The following is a 19,069-nucleotide window of genomic DNA, read 5'->3' as shown; positions in this document are numbered from 1 at the left end:
GCTGAATAGGACTGGTCCCAGTACAGACCCCTGGGGGACACCACCATTTACCTCTCTCCATTCTGAAAACTGACCATTTATTCCTACTCTTTGTTTCCTACCTTTTAACCAGTTATTGATCCATGAGAGGACCTTCCCTCTTATCCCATGACAGCTTACTTTGCTTAAGAGCCTTTGGTGAGGGACCATGTCAAAGGCTTTCTGAAAATCTAAGTACACTATATCCACTGGATCTCCCTTGTCCACATGCTCATTGACCCCCCTCAAAAAATTCTAGTAGATTGGTGAGGCATGATTTCCCTTTACAAAAACCATGTTGATGTTTCCTCAACAAAACATGTTCATCTATGTGTCTAATAAGTCTGTTCTTTACTATAGCTCAACCAGTTTTCCGGTACTGAAATTAGGCTTACCAGCCTGTAATTGCTGGGATCGCCCATGGAGCCTTTTTTAAAAATCGGCATCACATTAGCTATCCTCCAGTCATCTAGTACAGAAGCCTATTTAAATGATAGATTAAATGACCAAATACCTTCAAATACCTCCTCAGCTCATTCTACCATGATACCTATAAGAAACTGCCAACCTGTAATGGCCAAGCAGGGGCCAGTGAGGATCATATATTTATGTATTTATATATTTAGAAATTATTCGTAAAGTTCAGATTATCAGCTTGTTACCCTCATCCTCCCTCCCTGTTTCCCTTATAGAGGAGGAGGATAAAAAAGAAGAGGCTGGAGAAGTCGAGACACCCTGTCACCCCACCCCCCAAAGCAACCAGGAAGATGAGAGATGGGTTAGAGTAACAGAGAATCCCTGTCACAGTGGTCAGGAGGCTCTGTGGGTGGGGAAGAGAGAAAAGGCTCCTTCTAGCATCTAGAGGGGACTGGAAGGGGGATTTAAGATCTTATCAGACAGCTACTATTCAGAGGATGGTATGAAAAATGTATCCCCTTAGGAGTCCAAAACTGCAGGATGCAGAATTCCCAGTAGAGATTCTAGCTTCCAGCCGTAGAGAGTTGTTAGAGGGTGTAGGCTTTCCACTAGAACATTGCTTCTTGGCCTTGCTGTTGGCCATCCTCCTCATAGGTTTCATATAAACTTTTGGCTAGGAAGTCTGGCTGTTGGGTGTTATGCCTCCCAAAATCCAATGTATCAAATGTGCTTCTTGTAATTAATTGGAGTGACTTTAACTGGATCATAATAATAACAAAAATAAAAAGACAGAAAGTCCTTATTTACAAGCTACATCTAGCATCCCTTCATTCCTACATTCAGTCTCCAACTTCAGCTCCAGCACATCTGCTTCTAAACTCCTTGGGCAACCACATGCAGTGAACACATTCCACAAATGTCTCAGTAATCTTAGCAGTAGAAGTGTTTGTCATATGTCCTTCTGTCCACCTGGAATAAGCATCAACTACATAGAAGTCAATTTGCTTATTGTGCACAAAATGAACATGGAATCTTTGCCAAGTCTTAGGCTATGTCTACGCTACTACTTAGGTTGGTATAACTTATGTCGCACCGGTTTGGATAGCACTGTTGGGGGAGAGCTTTTACCCCTGACATAGGTACAGCCATTCATGTGGGGTGAATTATGTTGATGGGAGAGCTCTTTCCTGTCAGCTTAGAGCGGCTACACTGGAGAGCTTACAGAGGTGCAGCTGCACCACTGTAAACTTTCTAGTATAGCCGTAGTAACCAACTTCTGTGGACGGTTTGTGACATGTGTTGGTGACTACTTTAGAGTTCACATTGACTAATCTCTTTCAGTGTTTTGTTCAAAGCCTGGCCACCAAAATCAACTTCTAGTCAGATTTTCATTTTCACTATGCCATGCATTCACTATGTAACTCAGCCGGGCTCCTGCTGTGTAAGCCTTGTATTACTGTTATTATACCCTATAGTGAACAGTCATTTTTCACTGATGAATCCATGTTCGTTACAGGAATTAGAACTAAATTTCTCTTATACCAACAGTCCTGCAGAAAGTGTATATTACATTATTTTAACCCAATAGGTCTTTTCATTTCTGTGGCTATCTTTTTTGCAGTAATGGGAAGATCTTCTGAGTGGGTGGTTCTGAACAGTGATCTACTTCTGAGGGCTTGGCTACACTTGAGAGTTACAGTGCTGGTGATGGCTTTACAGCGCTGTAACTTACTCCCCGTCCACACTGGCAAGGCACATACAGCGCTGTATCTCCCTGGCTACAGTGCTGGCTGTAATCCACCTCGGCCTGGGGAATAACGACTATAGCGCTGCTCTTGCAGCGCTGGGGTGCCAGTGTAAACAGTGATTAATCTTACTACGCTGTAACTGACCTCCGGAACCTTCCCATAATGCTTTTTAAGTAAAGATAACACTCTTTGTTTTGTTGTGATGCCTCTCTTTGTTTTGTTGTGAACTCGGGGCTCCCGGAACTGCTTATCTAAAAAACAAACACAGCTACTGTTTGCTCCAGCAGAGGCAGGGAAGGGGGATCCCCTAGTGTTTGCTTGAGGAGAGAAGCAGCCCAGAGTGTGTGGGGGGTCCGTTTTGGAGCAGCTGCTTATCTGGTCTGAAGGCTATTTGCATTTAGTGAATGAGAGAGGGGTGGGGGAAGGGGTCGAAACTTTTAAAATGATTGAAGGTTGGTGCTGTGTATCTTCAAATCCTTAGAACTTGCAAGGCAGGGAGCTGACACAGTGTCAGCTCCAAAAATCCACTCTCCCTGTCTCCCCCCACGCTCCCTGTCACACTCCACCCCGCCCCCCTCTTTTGAAAAGCACGTTGCAGGCACTTGAACGCTGGGATAGCTGCCCATAATGCACCACTCCCAACACCGCTGCAAATGCTGTAAATGTGGCCACACTGCAGTGCTGGTAGCTGTCAGTGTGGCCACACTGCAGCGCTTTCCCTACACAGCTGTATGAAGACAGCTTTAACTCCCAGCGCTGTACAGCTGCAAGTGTAGCCAAACCCTAAGGCCTGGTCTACACTAAGAAGGGGGTTCGAATTAGGGTACGCAAATTCAGCTACGTGAATAGCGTAGCTGAATTCGAAGTACCCTAATTCGAACAACTCACCCGTCCACACGCGGCGGGGTCGAACTCCGCGGCTCCCCCGTCGACTCCGCCAACTCCTTCTGCTGAGGTGGAGTACCGGAGTCGACCGCAGCGCTTCCGGAGTTCGAACTATCGCGTCTAGATCAGACGCGATAGTTCGAACTCCAAAAAGTCGAACTCTCCGTGTCGAACCGGCAGGTAAGTGTAGACGTACCCTAAGTCTGTTTCTAATTTCAGAGGCAATCTCGATAGCATATCAGTGTTAGCATGCACTGTACCAAAGGTTTGCACTGGATATTATACTGATATGCAGCTAAGATTAAAACCCATCTCTGCATTCTGGATGCTTCCAGGCCCAGAATACCTTCTTTTGGAATTACTTTTCCTATCAGAGGTTTGCAATTGGTTTCCAAAGTAAATTTCATTCCAAATAAGTACTCATAAAATTGAGTTACTCCAAAAATAATACCCAGTGCCTTTTCCTCAGTATAAAAGTAATTGTTCTGTTAATGTTCTTGAAGAAAATGTGGTGGATTTCTCTTGCTCATCTTTGCATATTGGCAAAATTACAGCTCCTACCTCTACTGGTGAAGCATCACTTAGTAATAGTGAGGAAAGCTCTGGATTAAAATGTACCAGCACAGTAGAACTCCTCAATGTGCATCTTCAAAAGCCTTATTTTGTCCTTTGCTCCAAACTATTTTACATTTTTTTCTGTAAAAGTGAAAACATTAGGCTTATTGTGTATATATATTTAAGATAAATCTTTTATAGTAGTTTTAACAAAGTTAAAAATGACCTCAGCTGTTAAGCATTTTTAGGTAGAGCCATGTTCTCAATACCTTTTGTTGTTTCTTGTAAGGGTTGTGTTGTCATTCCCTGCACCTGTGCTAGGCCATAAATAAGCAACTTGGTTATTTTTCTTAACTTTAAAACCACATTTTTTGCAAAGTTTTCAGAATCCCTTCAACGTTTCTCAAGTGTTCCTCTGCATTTCTGCCATGTGTCTAAACAGCTGACAAGAAAATAAAAACCTTGGTGAACTTGATCTATCTTTTTTTATTTTTTTTTTAAATCTGGCAGGTCACTGTCTACACCAGGGGTCGGCAACCTTTCAGCAGTGGTGTGCCGAGTCTTCATTTATTCACTCTAATTTAAGGTTTCGCGTGCCAGTAATACATTTTAACATTTTTAGAAGATCTCTTTCTATGTCTATAATATAGAACTAAACTGTTGTTGTATGTAAAGTAAATAAGGTTTTCAAAATGTTTAAGAAGCTTCATTTAAAATTAAATTAAAATGCAGAGCCCCCAGACTAGTGGCCAGGACCCGGGCAGTGTGAGTGCCACTGCAAATCAGCTTGCGTGCCGCCTTTGGCACTCGTGCCATAGGTGGCCTGCCCCAGTCTACACTGAATGGTAGCCTTTTGTGCCTATACAGCCTTTTATATGTCTCCATAGTAAGGATATTTTAGAATCTGGCTCTAACATGACCTTATGATATGTTTGAGGCAGGTCAAGTATTGTAAACTTTACCCTTCTTGACAGTTTAGCACATAAATCCTGTGGTTTTGGAATTGGATTCTGATTTGCTTGCAACCTGGGGCTTATGGTGACTTTATAGTCCCCACAAATCCTCACACTTCATCAGTTTCAGGAACACACACAGGCAGTGCAGCCCATTCACTAAACTCAGCAGATGAAATTATTCCCTGCTCCTGCAATTCTTCTAATTGCCTTTCTGCAGGTTCTCACAAAACATAAGGCACCGGATGAGCCTTAAGAAATGTTGGTTTGGCTTTTAAAAATATATTCTGTTATGCCTTTCACTAAACCCGTGACTGGACCAAAAATAGATTTTTCTTTTTCTTTCGCCACCAGACCTAACTTGTGGTATACTTTATGTTCTTGAGCCAGTTTGTGCCAATTAGAGAAGGTCCGTATCCTAATACAACAGCAGCAAACAAGTACCCCAGTAGTTTACATTTATTTGCAGACATCCTAAAACTTTGCTTGTCCCTTGATTATAGCTTTACAGTGCTGTGTTAGTTTCTCTTAATGTAACATTAGCAAAGTTCTCCTTAAAAAAATCAGAACTACTGCATTACTTTTATCCATTTACATGAACACAGAATAAAGCATTTGAATCCCTTCTATCTTGCACTGCAAACAGTTCTGAGTAGCCATCTTGTTATGGGCAGGCTCAGAGTTTGTAACAGGCCCCTCTATATTCGCTATGTTGGTGTACTTCATTCTCGTAGGTGACAATAACTTCCTTTTGCTGAATTCCTTTCTCCTCTGTGGTTTATGGCCAGCACAAGCTACATGTCTTCTGTAACCACATCTCCAGCACTTCAGCTTGTTGGAAAATATATTGTTCTGCTTGCTGGTTAGTCCTAAACAATGGAACCACCGACTCCTGGGTACAGTGACTCCTGTCAGCTTCTTGCCCTGTGGGCTGGCTTTCCTTTTTCCATGTGGCATGTAGGCAGAAGTGCACTCTCAAACGGCAGTGCTTTCTTTTGGCTGACTCAGATACCAATAGCATGTCCACCATTCCTTCCAAGTTAAGTTTCATTTGTGAATAATACACAGCAGCCTCTCTCTTTATTCTGGATTTCTAGTTCCAGAAACAAAGCAATTTCCCAAGTGTCACGGATTATAACCTGCCATACTGGTAACTGATGGTGATTTGAGACTAACCAGGAAATCAGATATGCTTTTTCCTTTCTGGTTTCTTAAGTGAAATGTCTCTCTCTCAGTGAGGAAGTTTGTTTGGGGCAGATAACATTTTTAAGCACTTCATTCTAGTCTCCCTCATTCATATCTCCTGGTTCTTGAAGGAAAACAAAAATCTCTCAAAACTGCAAATGTCTCTCGCAGACAGACTTAAGAAAACTGATTTTTTTTCCCCCATGTTATTCCCTTCAGTGTTGTTGGTATAAAAATATTGCACAACCTTTGCACATAAACTTCAAAATCCTCGTTTCTTTCATCGGAGTAGAAGTTATCCATATTTCCATACATGGCCAGTTTTATCTTTTCTTTTTCTTCCTTTCTTTTCCTAGGCCTCCTCCTTCACTGCTGTCACTCTGATCATCTTGCTCTTTCAAAGATAAGGTGATCCTGGCATTGTCAACAGTGATTTTCTCCCAAAAGCTGACTGTACCTTTTTACTGCCTGAGCCAAAACTTTTCAAACGAGGGAGCCCTTCTGTATCTATATTTTAGGCACCTAAGTAGAAGTGGCCTGATTTTCAGAGGTGCTGTTCAACCTTAGCTCCCACTGATTTCCGTATGAGCTGCAGTACTCAGCACCTGTAAAAATCAGGTCACTTCTAAAATATAGATTTAGCAGCCTAACTTTAGGCTCCTAGGATTGAGTATTTTGGCCACTGATTTTAAGGGGATCAAAATGAAACTAAAGTATCTAATTAGTACAGTTTGGGGTCCTTTAAAAGCTACACCCAGCCTCATTTCATTCATAGTTTCACTCCAGCTGCACCTGATTCTAAACTGACAAGTCTTTTGAGCCCTGCCTCAAAGAGTATTCCAGACCATAAAGGGGCAGTAACCACACATTTGCACAATTCTTAAAGCTACATACACCACCTCTAATATGTTTTTCAGCCCTGCCATGTGAAGTTAGCAGTGGTGCAGGGAGGGGCATGACTGACTGAGTGGAAGAACTTTGCAAATTTGCGGGACAGGCAAAATAATAATTTCTTCTGCCAGCTAGTCAGTGGCATGTACAGTACAGGGAACCTGAGATGGGGGAGGCCAGCTTCCATTTTCAGCCTCAGGTCGAACATGCTGGTCAGTCACCGCACCCAGGATGTTTATTACTGTTCACTGAACAAGCTGCTGACTTGCCTTAAAGTATCATTTGTCCTGAGTGAATTTGTGGTTATTCAATGTCAACTGATTATGGGATTTTTCTTAGTCATTTTCTCTCTGTCTGAACCACACAAACCACTGTTTGCTTAAGTACAGATTTGGATGAGTGCTCTAGAAGTTAAAGGCTCTAGACCCCATCTCTCTGACTCTTCCTGAGCTGGGGTTATGTTGAAACTAGTCCCCAAGAGGTGAAAGACTCTATCCCATTTTCAATCCTGTCTGATATTATGATTGTACATCTTTACATGTATGCCTATAGGTGATGTGAATAGTGTTAGTGTAGGTATTTGACTGACCGTAAAATGGATGTGTGCAGTTAATTCTAGCTGGCTAGATAATGTAGTAGGGCCTACAAAAACACATTGATTTGGGTTCATCCAGTTCATTCTGTGGTAGCAGGTTTTTCTGTAGTCAAGAGAGAGAGAGAATAAGAGAGGTGGTAGAGGGAAGATTTGCCAGACAGTACAAAGGCCTGAGTGGGTAGTGGAAGTTGAAAGAACCATGAGTGTTGTAGTTGTTCTGGTTTACCCTGTGATGTCAGATGTTACATGCTATGCAGTTTTGAGCTGGTTCACTATTTGGATAGGAGACATCTAAGGAAAACCCAGTGTGCTTCCCAAAGTAGAGTGAGGGCACTCTTCCCTACAAGTCAGCAGTAACTTAATTGTACAGATTGATTCTAGAGCAGGGGCAGGCAAACTACGGCCCACGGGCCACATCCAGCCCATCAGACCATTTAATCTGGTCCTCAACTCCAGCCGGGGAGCGGGGTCGGAGGCTTGCCCCACTCCGTGCAGTTCCCAGGAAGCAACCAGCGTGACTCTCCTCTGGCTCCAATGTAGTATACAGAGGCGCAGCCAGGTGGCTCTGCACGCTGCCCTGTCCGCAAGCGCCGCCCCCGGAGCTCCCATTGGCCGTGGTTCTCCAGCTCCAGGGCAGCGCGCAGAGCCACCTGGCTCCGCCTTGGAGCTGGAGGAGGGACATGCTTCCAGGAGCTGCTTGCAGTAAGCGCCACCCAGAGCCTGCAAGCCTAAGCCTCGCCCCGTGACCCAATCCACAGCCCCGATCTCCCTCCTGCCCTCCGAACTCCTTGATCCCAGCCCAGAGCATCCTCCTGCACCCCAAACCCCTCATTCCTGGCCCCACGCCAGAGCCCACACCCCCAGCCGGAGCCCTCACACCCCTCCCCCGTATCCCAACCCCCTGCCCCAGCCCTGATCCCCCTCCTGCCCTCCGAATCGCTCCGTCCCAGCCTGGAGTCCCCTCCTGCACCCCAAACCCCTCATCGCCAGCCCAACCCTGAGCCCTCACCCCCCTGTACCCCAACCTGGAGCCCTCTCCTGCACCCTGAACTCCTCATTTCTGGCCCCACCCCAGAGCCTGCACCTCCAGCCGGAGCCCTCACCGCCTCCCGCACCCCTACCCCCAATTTCATGAGCATTCATGGCCCGCCATACAATTTCCATACCCCAGCGTGGCCCTTAGTCCAAAAAGTTTGCCCACCCCTTTTCTAGAGTTAGCATGCTGCTGGAGGTACGATCTTAAGATAAGTTGTCAAACTGAGAACCTGATCAGCCTGACTGTTCGTGGTCATTAAATATCCCATAGCACCTCTCCTAAGAGACAGAACAATAAATCCAACATTGTGGCCAAGCTTCATCTTAGGAAATTATACTCTTTCCCCCACATTTTCCATACAGTTTCTATTGGATACAGAATTCTTCTTCACTTCCCATCCTAAACTGTTATTTAGTGTGGCTGTGTACTCTTAAACAATTCTGTGTTTCACCCCAGAGGCGGCTGTGTTTAAGCAGTGCATGATCCTTGTGTACATATAAATTCAAAACTTGCATTACTCATAGAGATAATTTAGGAGTCACTAATGCAAGCTTGAGGGTAATATTAAAGTTATATTTAAAAAAAACTTCTCAAAAGTTAGGAAATGAAAAAGTTAAGATACTTAACCTGTGTATGCAGTGTATATATAATCCAAATCTACCCTGGCATGAGTCCTCTAATGAAGGCAGGGGTGTTGTGCTTGCATTTATTACACTATTGTACATTAACCTTATATTTACCTACATACATAATAATCCAGAATGCTCCATCTATGAACCATAAACAAATTAAAATTCCCGTGAAAACTGTAACTTTTGCATTTGCTGAATTTCGGATGTTTCAAATTTGAATCCTCAAGTAGCATAACATTGAAAAAGAGAGAGAGAATTTTTTAAGCTCTGGGTTTTTTTTATTTCATAATTCCAGGGTGCATAGTTAAAATTTTACACAAATATTCATTTCCATAATGAAATAGCAGCATGAAATCACAGCTCCATATTAGTTTTGTTATTCTATAGTCCTGTACATATTAACATGACTGAGGTTTTGTAATGCACACTTACAAAATGGAATATTTAGTTGCTATTTATTTTGTTTCTTTTCTCCCGAGTTGGCCTTGAGTCTAGTCCTTAATGAGGCCAGACTATGTGGAAAGTAGCATGCTATTGAAGTTCTGCTGTTTTTAAGTTATATAGACACTAAGAACATTTTTTGTTTGTTTACTTGGTTGTTTTACACCGGGAAAATTTATAGTTATTTCACCCTTGTATAATTCCAAAAAGGGGTGGATGGATTCTGCTCAAGCTTTTTAAAAAAAAAAAAAAATTCTTTGGGATGAGACCAGATTCAGTCTTCAGCCTGAGAGGAGGTATTTTCAATGAGATATGTGCAGCTGAAAATGGGCTTGCAATGGAAGGCCTGATGCAACCCTACCTGTCAAGATTACTGTATTACTCTAGCACAGGGGAGGGCAAACTATGGCCCACGGGCCGGATCTGTGCCTGTCTTGGCCCTGTGCCGCTCCTGGAAGCGGCCTGCACCATGTCCCTGTGGCTCCTGAGGGAGTGGTGGGTGCTTCAGAGGTGGTACCTGTAGGCAAGGGCAGCATGCGGCGGAGTCCCACCCCCAGGAGCCACTGCCGGACATGCTGGTCACTTCCGGGAGTGGATAATGCCTTAGTCCCGTTGCGCACCGCTACCACCCCAGAGCTGCTTGAGGTAAGTGGCACCGGGCCAGAGCTTGCACCCCAACCCCCTGACCTGAGCCCCCTAACCCCCTGCCTTGAGCCTTCTGTTGCACCCTCCTGCACCCCCGCCACACCCCTCCTGCACCCCAACCCTCAGCCTTGAGCTCCCTACTTCACCCCAACTCCCTTCCCTGAGCCCCCTCCCACACTCCATGCCCCCTCCTGCACCCCACACCCCTCCTGCACCCCAACCCCTTGCCCTGAGCCCCTTCCTGCACACCACATCCCCTCTCGCACCCCACAGTCCCTCCCGCACCCCAACCCCATGCCCCAGCCCTACATTCATGGCCCTGCATACAATTTCCCCACCCAGATGTGGCTCTCGGCCAAAAAGTCTGCCCACCCCTGCTCTAGCTCATCACTATTGTATCTGATGGAATGGCTTATGCTGGGGAGATAAGTAAGTTGCGGTTGGGCCTTTCCTTTCCTCATTCCCTCCGCTCCAGAAGCAGAATAAAGTTTCCACCAGCTACAGACAGGGTGGTGGCATAGTTTCACTTTTGTGTGTGTGTGCTGGTTGTGTGATTAGAGAGGTGTTGTCTGAGTGCTGGGTGTTTGAGACAGTGTTGGTTGTTGTCTTTGAGCGCTAGATAATGTCTGATTGTTTGGGTTCATGGGTGTTTGAGCCCTGAATATTCTATGTAGTGAGTTGAGTGTGTGTATGAAAATGCAAGCCCTGTGTGTGTGTATGTGAGAGCCCTGGGTTGTGTGTGTGTTGGGAGTGAAGGCTGGGTGTAGAACCTTGTGTGCTTTTGAGTTGTGAGAACACTCTGGCATGTGAGTGCAGGGTGTTGTGTGAAAGAACCTGGGAATTGTGTCTGTGTACAAAGGTGCTGGGTGCATACATGTTTGGATCTGTGTGTGCACACTGTGTCCTCTTGGAGTATCTATATTTAGAAAGGATATCTACTGGTTACACTCACTGAGATGGGTGTCTCCCTGCTCAGCTGATCCAGTCAGTGTGGGTGATGCACTTAGTAGGAGGCGCCACCTGATGGTTTTTCCTGAGTAGGGTGTGTTTATGTTAGTCGTGTGTGTGTGTGTGTGTGTGTGTGTGTGTGTGTGTGTGTGTGTGTGTTGGGGAGGTATTAATCTGTTACTGGACTGTGTTGTTTGTGTTCGACTGTTGCCTTTATGTGTGCTGACATGCATCTATATACAGCGATCTTTTTAAAAGTGAATTTCATACTGGTGAAAGGTGCAGAACTTGCAGCCCCTAAAGACTTAATTCCCCTCTTTAGCTTCAGAACAGGTACAGTGCAGGCTGCAGTCATGCAAACTAACTGTCTCAGCTCAGATTCAAAGGGACCATCTCTGGCAGGGATGAGAGGGAAATTCAGTCCTTGGTGCTGCCAATTAGTGCCAGTTGTGATGTTGTTTTTTAATGATGACCTGATCCCCTAGAATCTGGATGGTGATATACCTGCCCATTTCACACAGGTCATCAAATATATTGTTTTATTGTAAAAATGTGGCCTCTTGAATTAAACGCTTGGGTATAATTACTGCGCACTCTGGGCAAGGGTGCTTTATTTTTGTGAGGAGAAATATGGTCTTGTGACTAAGGCAAGGATCAGAGTCAAGAGACCCCAGTTCGGTTCTCTACCCTACTACAGACTCACTGTATCATAGGACTGGAAGGGACCTTGAGAGGTCATCTAGTCCAGTCCCCTTCACTCATGGCAGAACTAAATTTATCTAGATCATCCCTGACACTGTGTAACATTGGGCATGTCACTTCTCCTCTATGTACCTCAGATTTCTCAACTTGGGGATAATAATACTTACGTACATTTCATGAGGCTTAATTCAGTAAAATGCTTTGAGATCCTTAGGAAAAAAGGGCTAAAGAAGAGCAAAGTCTTAATTATAATGATTCTGTTTTTGTCTGGTCTCAGTCCTTCCTTGATGTTTTTGATATAATTATGTGTATATACCACTGTAGGTGTGTCTGGGAGGGGGGGATTTTTTTTTATGATCCCTGCCCCAAGGAGCTTACAAACTGGGTTGGATACAATGTGATATGATGTAGGGAGAGATTACCTCGGGCCATGGGGAAGAAATTCCTCCCTCCACCCCCAATGAATATATTGCCAGTCCTGACCCATAGAGGTGATCTTATTTAGGTGTGACTTGAATACAACATGAGGGACATTCCTCCCTAGCTATGATCCCACTCCTGAGCTGAGGAGGTGACTTTATCAGGCTGGGAGATGGTGAGAGGGATGGTCCCCCTGGATACCATACCAGTCTTGGCTTGCTGAGGTGATGTTATCACGGCGTGCGTGCCTGGGCAAGTGGAATGGCCCCACTCCCCGGGATAGATCCCTCTCCTCTCCTCGTTATCTTACCTGAGTCTGACTGCGATACACAGAGCAGGACTAGGTTACTATTCCAGGACAAACTGTGTAACCTTATCAGCAAGCAGGATTGTCCTCCCAGGGATACAATCCCAGGTCTGTAATGACACAACCTTCCCTAGCTGTGACCAGTGAGCAAGACACTCTTCAGCAAGGTACGCTGATGTGGGGGAGTACATCTTTCCCTCCATTATCAAGGTACAATTTGCTTGTATCTCAGCAGTCCCATTTGTTCCTCTCTCCCCAGCAGACACTCCGGCTTCCGGCATCATGGCCTCTGACCTGGAAAGCAGTCTCACTTCCATAGACTGGCTCCCCCAGCTCACTCTGCGAGCTACTATTGAGAAACTAGGGGGTTCCTCGCAGGCGGGGCCCCCAGGGGCTGCCCGGAAATGCCCCCCAGGCTCCCCCACTGACCCCAACGCCACGCTGAGTAAGGATGAGGCTGCAGTGCACCAGGATGGGAAACCACGCTACAGCTATGCCACTCTGATTACCTATGCCATCAACTCGTCGCCTGCCAAGAAGATGACACTTAGTGAGATCTACCGTTGGATCTGCGACAACTTCCCCTACTACAAGAACGCTGGCATCGGATGGAAGGTGAGGAACGCTGTGGCTGGAGCATAGTCTCCACCACCTTAAGAGAGCGCTCGTTCTTTTCTCAATACAAAACATTCCCACTAAGCAAAGAAAAGAGCCAGGTGTAAAGGCAAAGATCTAGTTACCAGCTGGAGGAAGTGCAGAGCCAGATGACCCTTCACGAAAGTATTCTCTGCCAATCCCTTCCTGGCCCAAATACCATCCTCACTGTACCTTCTGTGGGCATACAGAGAAAGCCTTGGCCTCCAGAACTGTCCCTCCCTCTCCTTTCCTTAGCCTCTATCCTGGCCCATCCTGCATGTACACAGACAGCTTTGGCTTTGAATGATCTCTCACCCCACCCTGGGCATACACAGCAGTCTTCAGTTTCCTTTGCAGCCCTTATCCTTCCTACGTAGCATTTATTTACTTCTCTCCGTCCCTCTGCAGAACTCCATTCGCCACAACCTGTCTCTGAATAAATGTTTTCGAAAGGTGCCTCGACCAAGGGACGATCCTGGGAAGGTAAGAAATTGACATGTTCCCAGATGAGTCACTTAAACCACAGGGAATAAGCCAGTGTTGCCCTTTCTGCCCACGTGGTTAAAACTTTGAAATATGTAGTATACATGTTAAAGCAATGAGATGTACTGCTGTGTTCGATGACTCCAGAAACATTCGCTTAAAGGACCTGCAAAGAAATGAAAATGGCTTTCAGACCACTTTTCTCACCTTGCTTTGTGATCTTCAATTAGATGGAAATATTTTTTCAAAGATTTTTTTTCTGCCCCCTCCCCCTTTTTTTTTAAATATTAGAAATGCAGATCTTGTATAACCTGTTCTGCCTGAAAGACGTCATGGGTGACTAAAGAACTGGTAGGATTATTACATCATGGGTACCAGGGAAATGAAATCCAAGCACCAGAGAGCAGAACTGATACTTGTTTAAAGCTGTTTTTTAACTTCGGGTTTTAAAAACAATTGTTACCAACTACTGAACTCAAATACCCCAAAACAGTTGTAAGAAAAGCTCGCTTTGCTAAAAATTCAGCATCTCTGCACCTTCAGTAAGGGCTAAAGAGGAAATACCCAAGCTGCATCTCTGAGTTCCCAAAGGAGACTACCAAGATTTTTTTTTGTTTATATTACTAATGTAAATATATTGACAGGAACCTCATGAGTCTTTTTTCTATATTATAATGCTTCAGAAAAGGGCCCAAGCCTAGATTCTTTTTTTCATTGCAGATCACCTTTAAGGGACTGGGTGCTCAGTTGACATCACTTAGGTATCTAGGTAATACAGAATCATTATTTTGGGGATCACAACTCATAAGGCTCAGTTAGTTATAATGCCCTGTTTCAGTAAACCCTGACTGACTGCATGCTAGTGTACGCGTTGGCCGTCACTTCTAAGGCCACCATGTCCTGCCTCCGTAATGATCAATCTAAATCACAATCAGAGGTTAGTAACAGTCCTAGAGTTTAAGGCCAGAAGGGGCCTCCAGCTCAACTAGTCTGACCACCTGTGTATCAGAGGCCACTAATACCTGCGTGCTAAATCCAGCAATCGGAATGAGACCAAACCAGTGTGCACCACAGGCAGAGAATAGAAGGGACTGAGGTGCACAAGAGCCCCATGGCCCTGCAGTGGCATTGAAATGAGTGAGATATACCCAGATAATCCTGGCAAGTGACCTGTACCCACATGCTGCAGAGGAAAGTGAAAAAACCGCAATCTGACCTGGGGGAAGATTCCTTCCCAACCCCACATATATTATCAGTTAGACCATGAGCAGCCAGCCAAGCACCAAACCACAGTCGGAACTGGGTCTTCAGAAATTTCCTAGCAAACATGCTTTTAGGTCATCTTCCCCACTCTGATCATTAAAAATAGCTTAATTGGTCTATACTCTTATTCCTAACAAAGAAATTCCATGAAAGGCAGAGGACATTGATGGGGTGTGCTGGCATAAAGGGTGTGCTAGGCCAGGCCATCTCCTGCCATGCTGGATCAGACCCTTCGTTTATGTTTTCTCTTGACCTGTCTCTCAAGGTAGCTGGCACCTGGAGCTTCAGAGGAAGGCATAAAACTCCCACAATAGCAATGTACTTCACTGTGCAGTCCTATACTACAGGAGGAAAACATCTTCCTGATGCCCAGCTGGCATTAGCTCATGCGCTGTAGCATGGACATTGATGGCCCTGACAATTAATATGTTAGTTGATGTTGTGCGCTGTGGGTCTCAGTAACATCCTGCAGCAGGGAGTTCCTCTCACCATTGGGTTTTCTTTCCAGGGTTCTTACTGGACAATAGATTCCTGTCCAGATATCTCCCGCAAGAGGCGGCACCCTCCAGACGATGATGTGAGTGTGATTCTTTTCCGGGAGCAGATGGGGGAGGGCCGAACTCTGCTCTTACTCCAGAAGTGGGTCTTTCCAGGACCAGCTTGGGGTCCTGGTGGGGGAACAGGACGTGTCTGTAGGGAGGTTAACATGGAGTCTGAATTCTCCTCTTGTCCCCACCATGTGGCTTCCATTGCTGTCACCCAATAGCACCATCTAGTCCTGTCTGAAGAGCGGCTTTGTCCTCTTGAATGTTCTTCCACTACAGCCAGTACCTCGCTTTCCTAGCAGAAGCTTGTACAATGTGGGAGCTGGCTTCTCATCTGCAGCTTCCCTTCTCTGTCTGTTTCTGATTTCCTCTTTTCTTGTCTCCTCCTGCTCATAGTTATCACAGGACTCCCCAGAACAAGAGGCGAGTAAGAGCCCACGGGGGGCTGTCCCAGTCAGCACAGAAGCCTCTCTGCCCCCTGAGGCTACCCCTCAGCTATCACTGCAGAGCACCACACCCATTGCCAGCTACAGTCAGGTGAGTGGCAGAGGAGGGGGCGGAGATGAGCAAAGTGGGAGACGGGGTAAGGGAGAAAGGGGGACAGGGTGGCATAGATGGAAGAGTAAATCAGTGATGGGGAGGGCCATAGGGAAGAATGGAAACAATGGGCGAAAGAGGGGCTGAAGAGGGGAGATCAGTGACCAGCAGGGAAGTAGGGAGGAAGTGGAACAGGGGAAAGGAGCAGACGGGGCAGGGATAAAGCCATTAGGGTGTGAAGTGGCTTGAGGATGGGCTGGAGCTAGTATGTTCTTGGGAGGGAGAGGAGGATGGAGTCCCCCATTCTGGTAGGAGAGTTGCGAGGATTTTGAGGGGGAGACAGACAGGTGATATGGGATTTGCTGGGTGTTCTTTTTCTGGGAGCAACCTCCTATCTTCCCCCTCAAATTCCTGAAGTTACAAAGCCAACAATCTATATAGATATTTTTTCCATACTATTGTCTGGTCTTTAGCAGGGCACAGGGCCCGTGGATGTGGCAGCCACTGTGGCGGGAGGGCAGGGCCGTGAAGGGGCAGATGTGCCACCCCCGCTCTACAGTACTAACCACGACTTCAAGTTCTCCTATTCTGAGATCAACTTCCAGGACCTGAGCTGGTCTTTCCGAAACCTCTACAAATCCATGCTGGAGAAATCGTCCTCTTCCCAGCACGGTGAGTATCAGACCTAGACGCCTGGCGCATTGTATGTGTGACCCTGTGATATCCCCTCGTGGTGCCCCTCCCGGCATCTCTCAGTCACTTCCTCCTTCTAGCAGCATGTGAAAAGAGGGTTCCCCTGTTTTCAAATGCTCTAGCTCAGGGTTAGGCAACCTATGGCATGCGTGCCAAAGGCGGCACACGAGCTGATTTTCAGTGGCACTCACACTGCCCGGGTCCTGGCCACCGGTCCCAGGGGCTCTTGCGTTTTATTTTAATTTTAAATGAAGCTTCTTAAACATTTAAAAAACATTATTTACTTTACATACAACAATAGTTTAGTTATATATTATAGACTTATAGAAAGAGACCTTCTAAAATGTTAAAATGTATTACCGGTACGTGAAACCTTAAATTAGTGTGAATAAATGAAGACTTGGCACACCACTGCTGAAAGGTTGCTGACCCCTGCTCTAGCTCCTCCCCTCACACACACAATGTGTAGTCCAGAAATTCTCCTTTCTCAGGCTGTCAGCTAGGGTGACCAGACAGCAAGTGTGAAAAATTGGGATGGGGATGGGAGGTAATAGAAGCTATATAAGAAAAAGACCCAAAAATCAGGACTGTCCCTATAAAATCAGGACATCTGGTCACCCTACTGTCAGCCCTTCTCTCTCTTTCTGTAGAACTAACAATGATTTTTAAACATATATGATGTTGAATCAAAAGGAACAAGAAAAAATCCTAAAGGGCTAGAGGGATCAGCTTGTGAAGAAAGGCTTGAAAAGATAAATATGTGGAGGTCTGAGGTCATGAATTACCATCTAAAGGTGCAAGTATTGTCTGGTTGTAAATCGCAGGAGACCGACAGTTATTTGGCATAAACTAGAAGTAATGGGATGAAATTAGGCAGTGGAAGGGTCTCTTCAAAGGAAGGGGTGCAAGTTCCCATCACTTGGGTCACTTAAAAGTAGGACTGGACAAAGCCCTAGAGAATAACTGTAGGGTAAGGGATAGGGTGGAGTGGACAAGATACAGCCTACTAATCCATTCTCATCTTGAATTCCTCTGGATTCTGTGATTCAGGGAACAGCCACCAGAGGGCAGTGTCACACTTGCGACAAGAATAGGGGATGCAGAAAACCTTGAACAATTTCAGCTTGCTGTCCCTATATTTAAGCGAGACATCCTTGAAAAGATCAATCTGGTATGGGTAGAGCAATATTATTAAACCAGGACCTACCATATATCAATAATCACTCAACTTTCAGTCAGTCAGTCTTTCCACACTGAGGTCAAACTCTGCTACTCTAGCAGGATCAAACAAACCTACAAGCAGAAGGACTTCAGTGGGTCACAACTCTTCTGTGACAACAATAATAATGATTTATTATTTGTATTACCCTAACACCAACAAGCCCTAGTCATAGAGGAAGGCCCCATTGTGCTAGGTGCTGTACAAAAAGTCCAGCCCCTAAACTGTTGGGAGCCCAGCAGCTCTCATAAGCTAAGCAGCGTCAGGTTTTGTCAGTATTTGGACACCAAAGGGAAACTCATGGTGCTGCAAGAAGTGGTGCTGGTGACTCAGCTGGGGTGCTTTCCCCTCTGAGTCAGCACTGACCTCAGCGCTAGGGGTGCTGTGCTCACAGAGGTGCTGTTGTTGGTTAAGATGTAAAACCAAAGCCTACTTTTGATGATCGATTTAGGAGCCCCATTGCGGGGAATGGATAGCTCGGGGGTTTGGCAGTGGTATACTGGGCCTTTCGTTTAGATTGCTCAAATTCAGGTCCTGTTGATACTGACTGAAAACAATTGTGGTGCATGTGACTTGTCTGCCTGTTCTCCATTCTGTTCCCATCATCGCCAAAACTAGCTAATCCCTCCCTGGCAATCTTAGCTGAGAGCCAAAGAATTGAACCAGCCAGGGAGACTAAGCTCCTCTTTCACTCAAGTTAGGGTTTTTGAAATCAGTGGAAGTTTCTGAGTGCTCAGCTCTTCTGAAAATTAGGCCCCTTATTTAGGTGGCGAGCTATGGACATAGCCTAACTTTTGGCAGCCAGTTTTGAAAATCTTGACTAGGAGTGTTATCTCCATTCTCCATGCCAAAGTACTGCGTGGTAAATATTTGTGCTGTCCTAAATTCCTTTCACAGCTTCAGATGAAGGCAGTTTTTGGTCTCTTCTTCTTCTTTGTTGTGTGGCTGTTAAACAGTTGCTGCCTTCTCCCCAGAGGCAGCTGCATTTCAGCAGTGTGAGAGTGACCCTTGTATATAACTCTGTAGCGCACTTTAGGATGAAAGCTGCTAGAGTAGTATTAGAAAACCCAGACCAAAAAAATGGAGGTTATTCCTTTGTAGCAGTGACTTGAAGGTGACCTCTGAAGGCAAAACCAAGTGAGCATGTGCCCTTTTATTGCGACTTTTACAGTGTCCTAAAGAAGCCTGAGAAATTGAGATGGGGTTGGGGGTTTTTTGCTTGTTGGCCAACCAAAGCAAGATCTCACATTCAGCTTGATGGCAGGCATTTCTGTGTTGGGATGTTTGTCAGCAGCACAATACATTTGAATGCTGC

General features: G+C 45.5%; 1 protein-coding gene across 3 annotated transcripts in view; it reads left to right on the top strand.

Moving 5' to 3' along the window:
* FOXJ2 (forkhead box J2) overlaps nt 1-19,069 on the top strand; it is a 34,952-nt gene that overhangs the window by 9,060 nt on the left and 6,823 nt on the right. The window contains exons 2-6 of one of the 3 annotated variants that reach the window (XM_044997704.1): nt 12,641-12,993; nt 13,423-13,497; nt 15,269-15,337; nt 15,702-15,842; nt 16,316-16,514. In XM_044997704.1, the coding sequence (XP_044853639.1) occupies nt 12,661-12,993; nt 13,423-13,497; nt 15,269-15,337; nt 15,702-15,842; nt 16,316-16,514 (817 nt within the window). In that variant the 5' untranslated portion in view covers nt 12,641-12,660. Of the gene's footprint in view, nt 1-12,637; nt 12,994-13,422; nt 13,498-15,268; nt 15,338-15,701; nt 15,843-16,315; nt 16,515-19,069 lie in introns of all 3 variants that reach the window. The other 2 variants (XM_044997713.1, XM_044997695.1) reach the window with 2 other exon arrangements.

This window comes from Mauremys mutica, chromosome 1 (genome assembly GCF_020497125.1).
Source record: "Mauremys mutica isolate MM-2020 ecotype Southern chromosome 1, ASM2049712v1, whole genome shotgun sequence".
NCBI lineage: Eukaryota > Metazoa > Chordata > Testudines > Geoemydidae > Mauremys > Mauremys mutica.
This window is presented reverse-complemented; position numbering and strand designations above follow the sequence as displayed.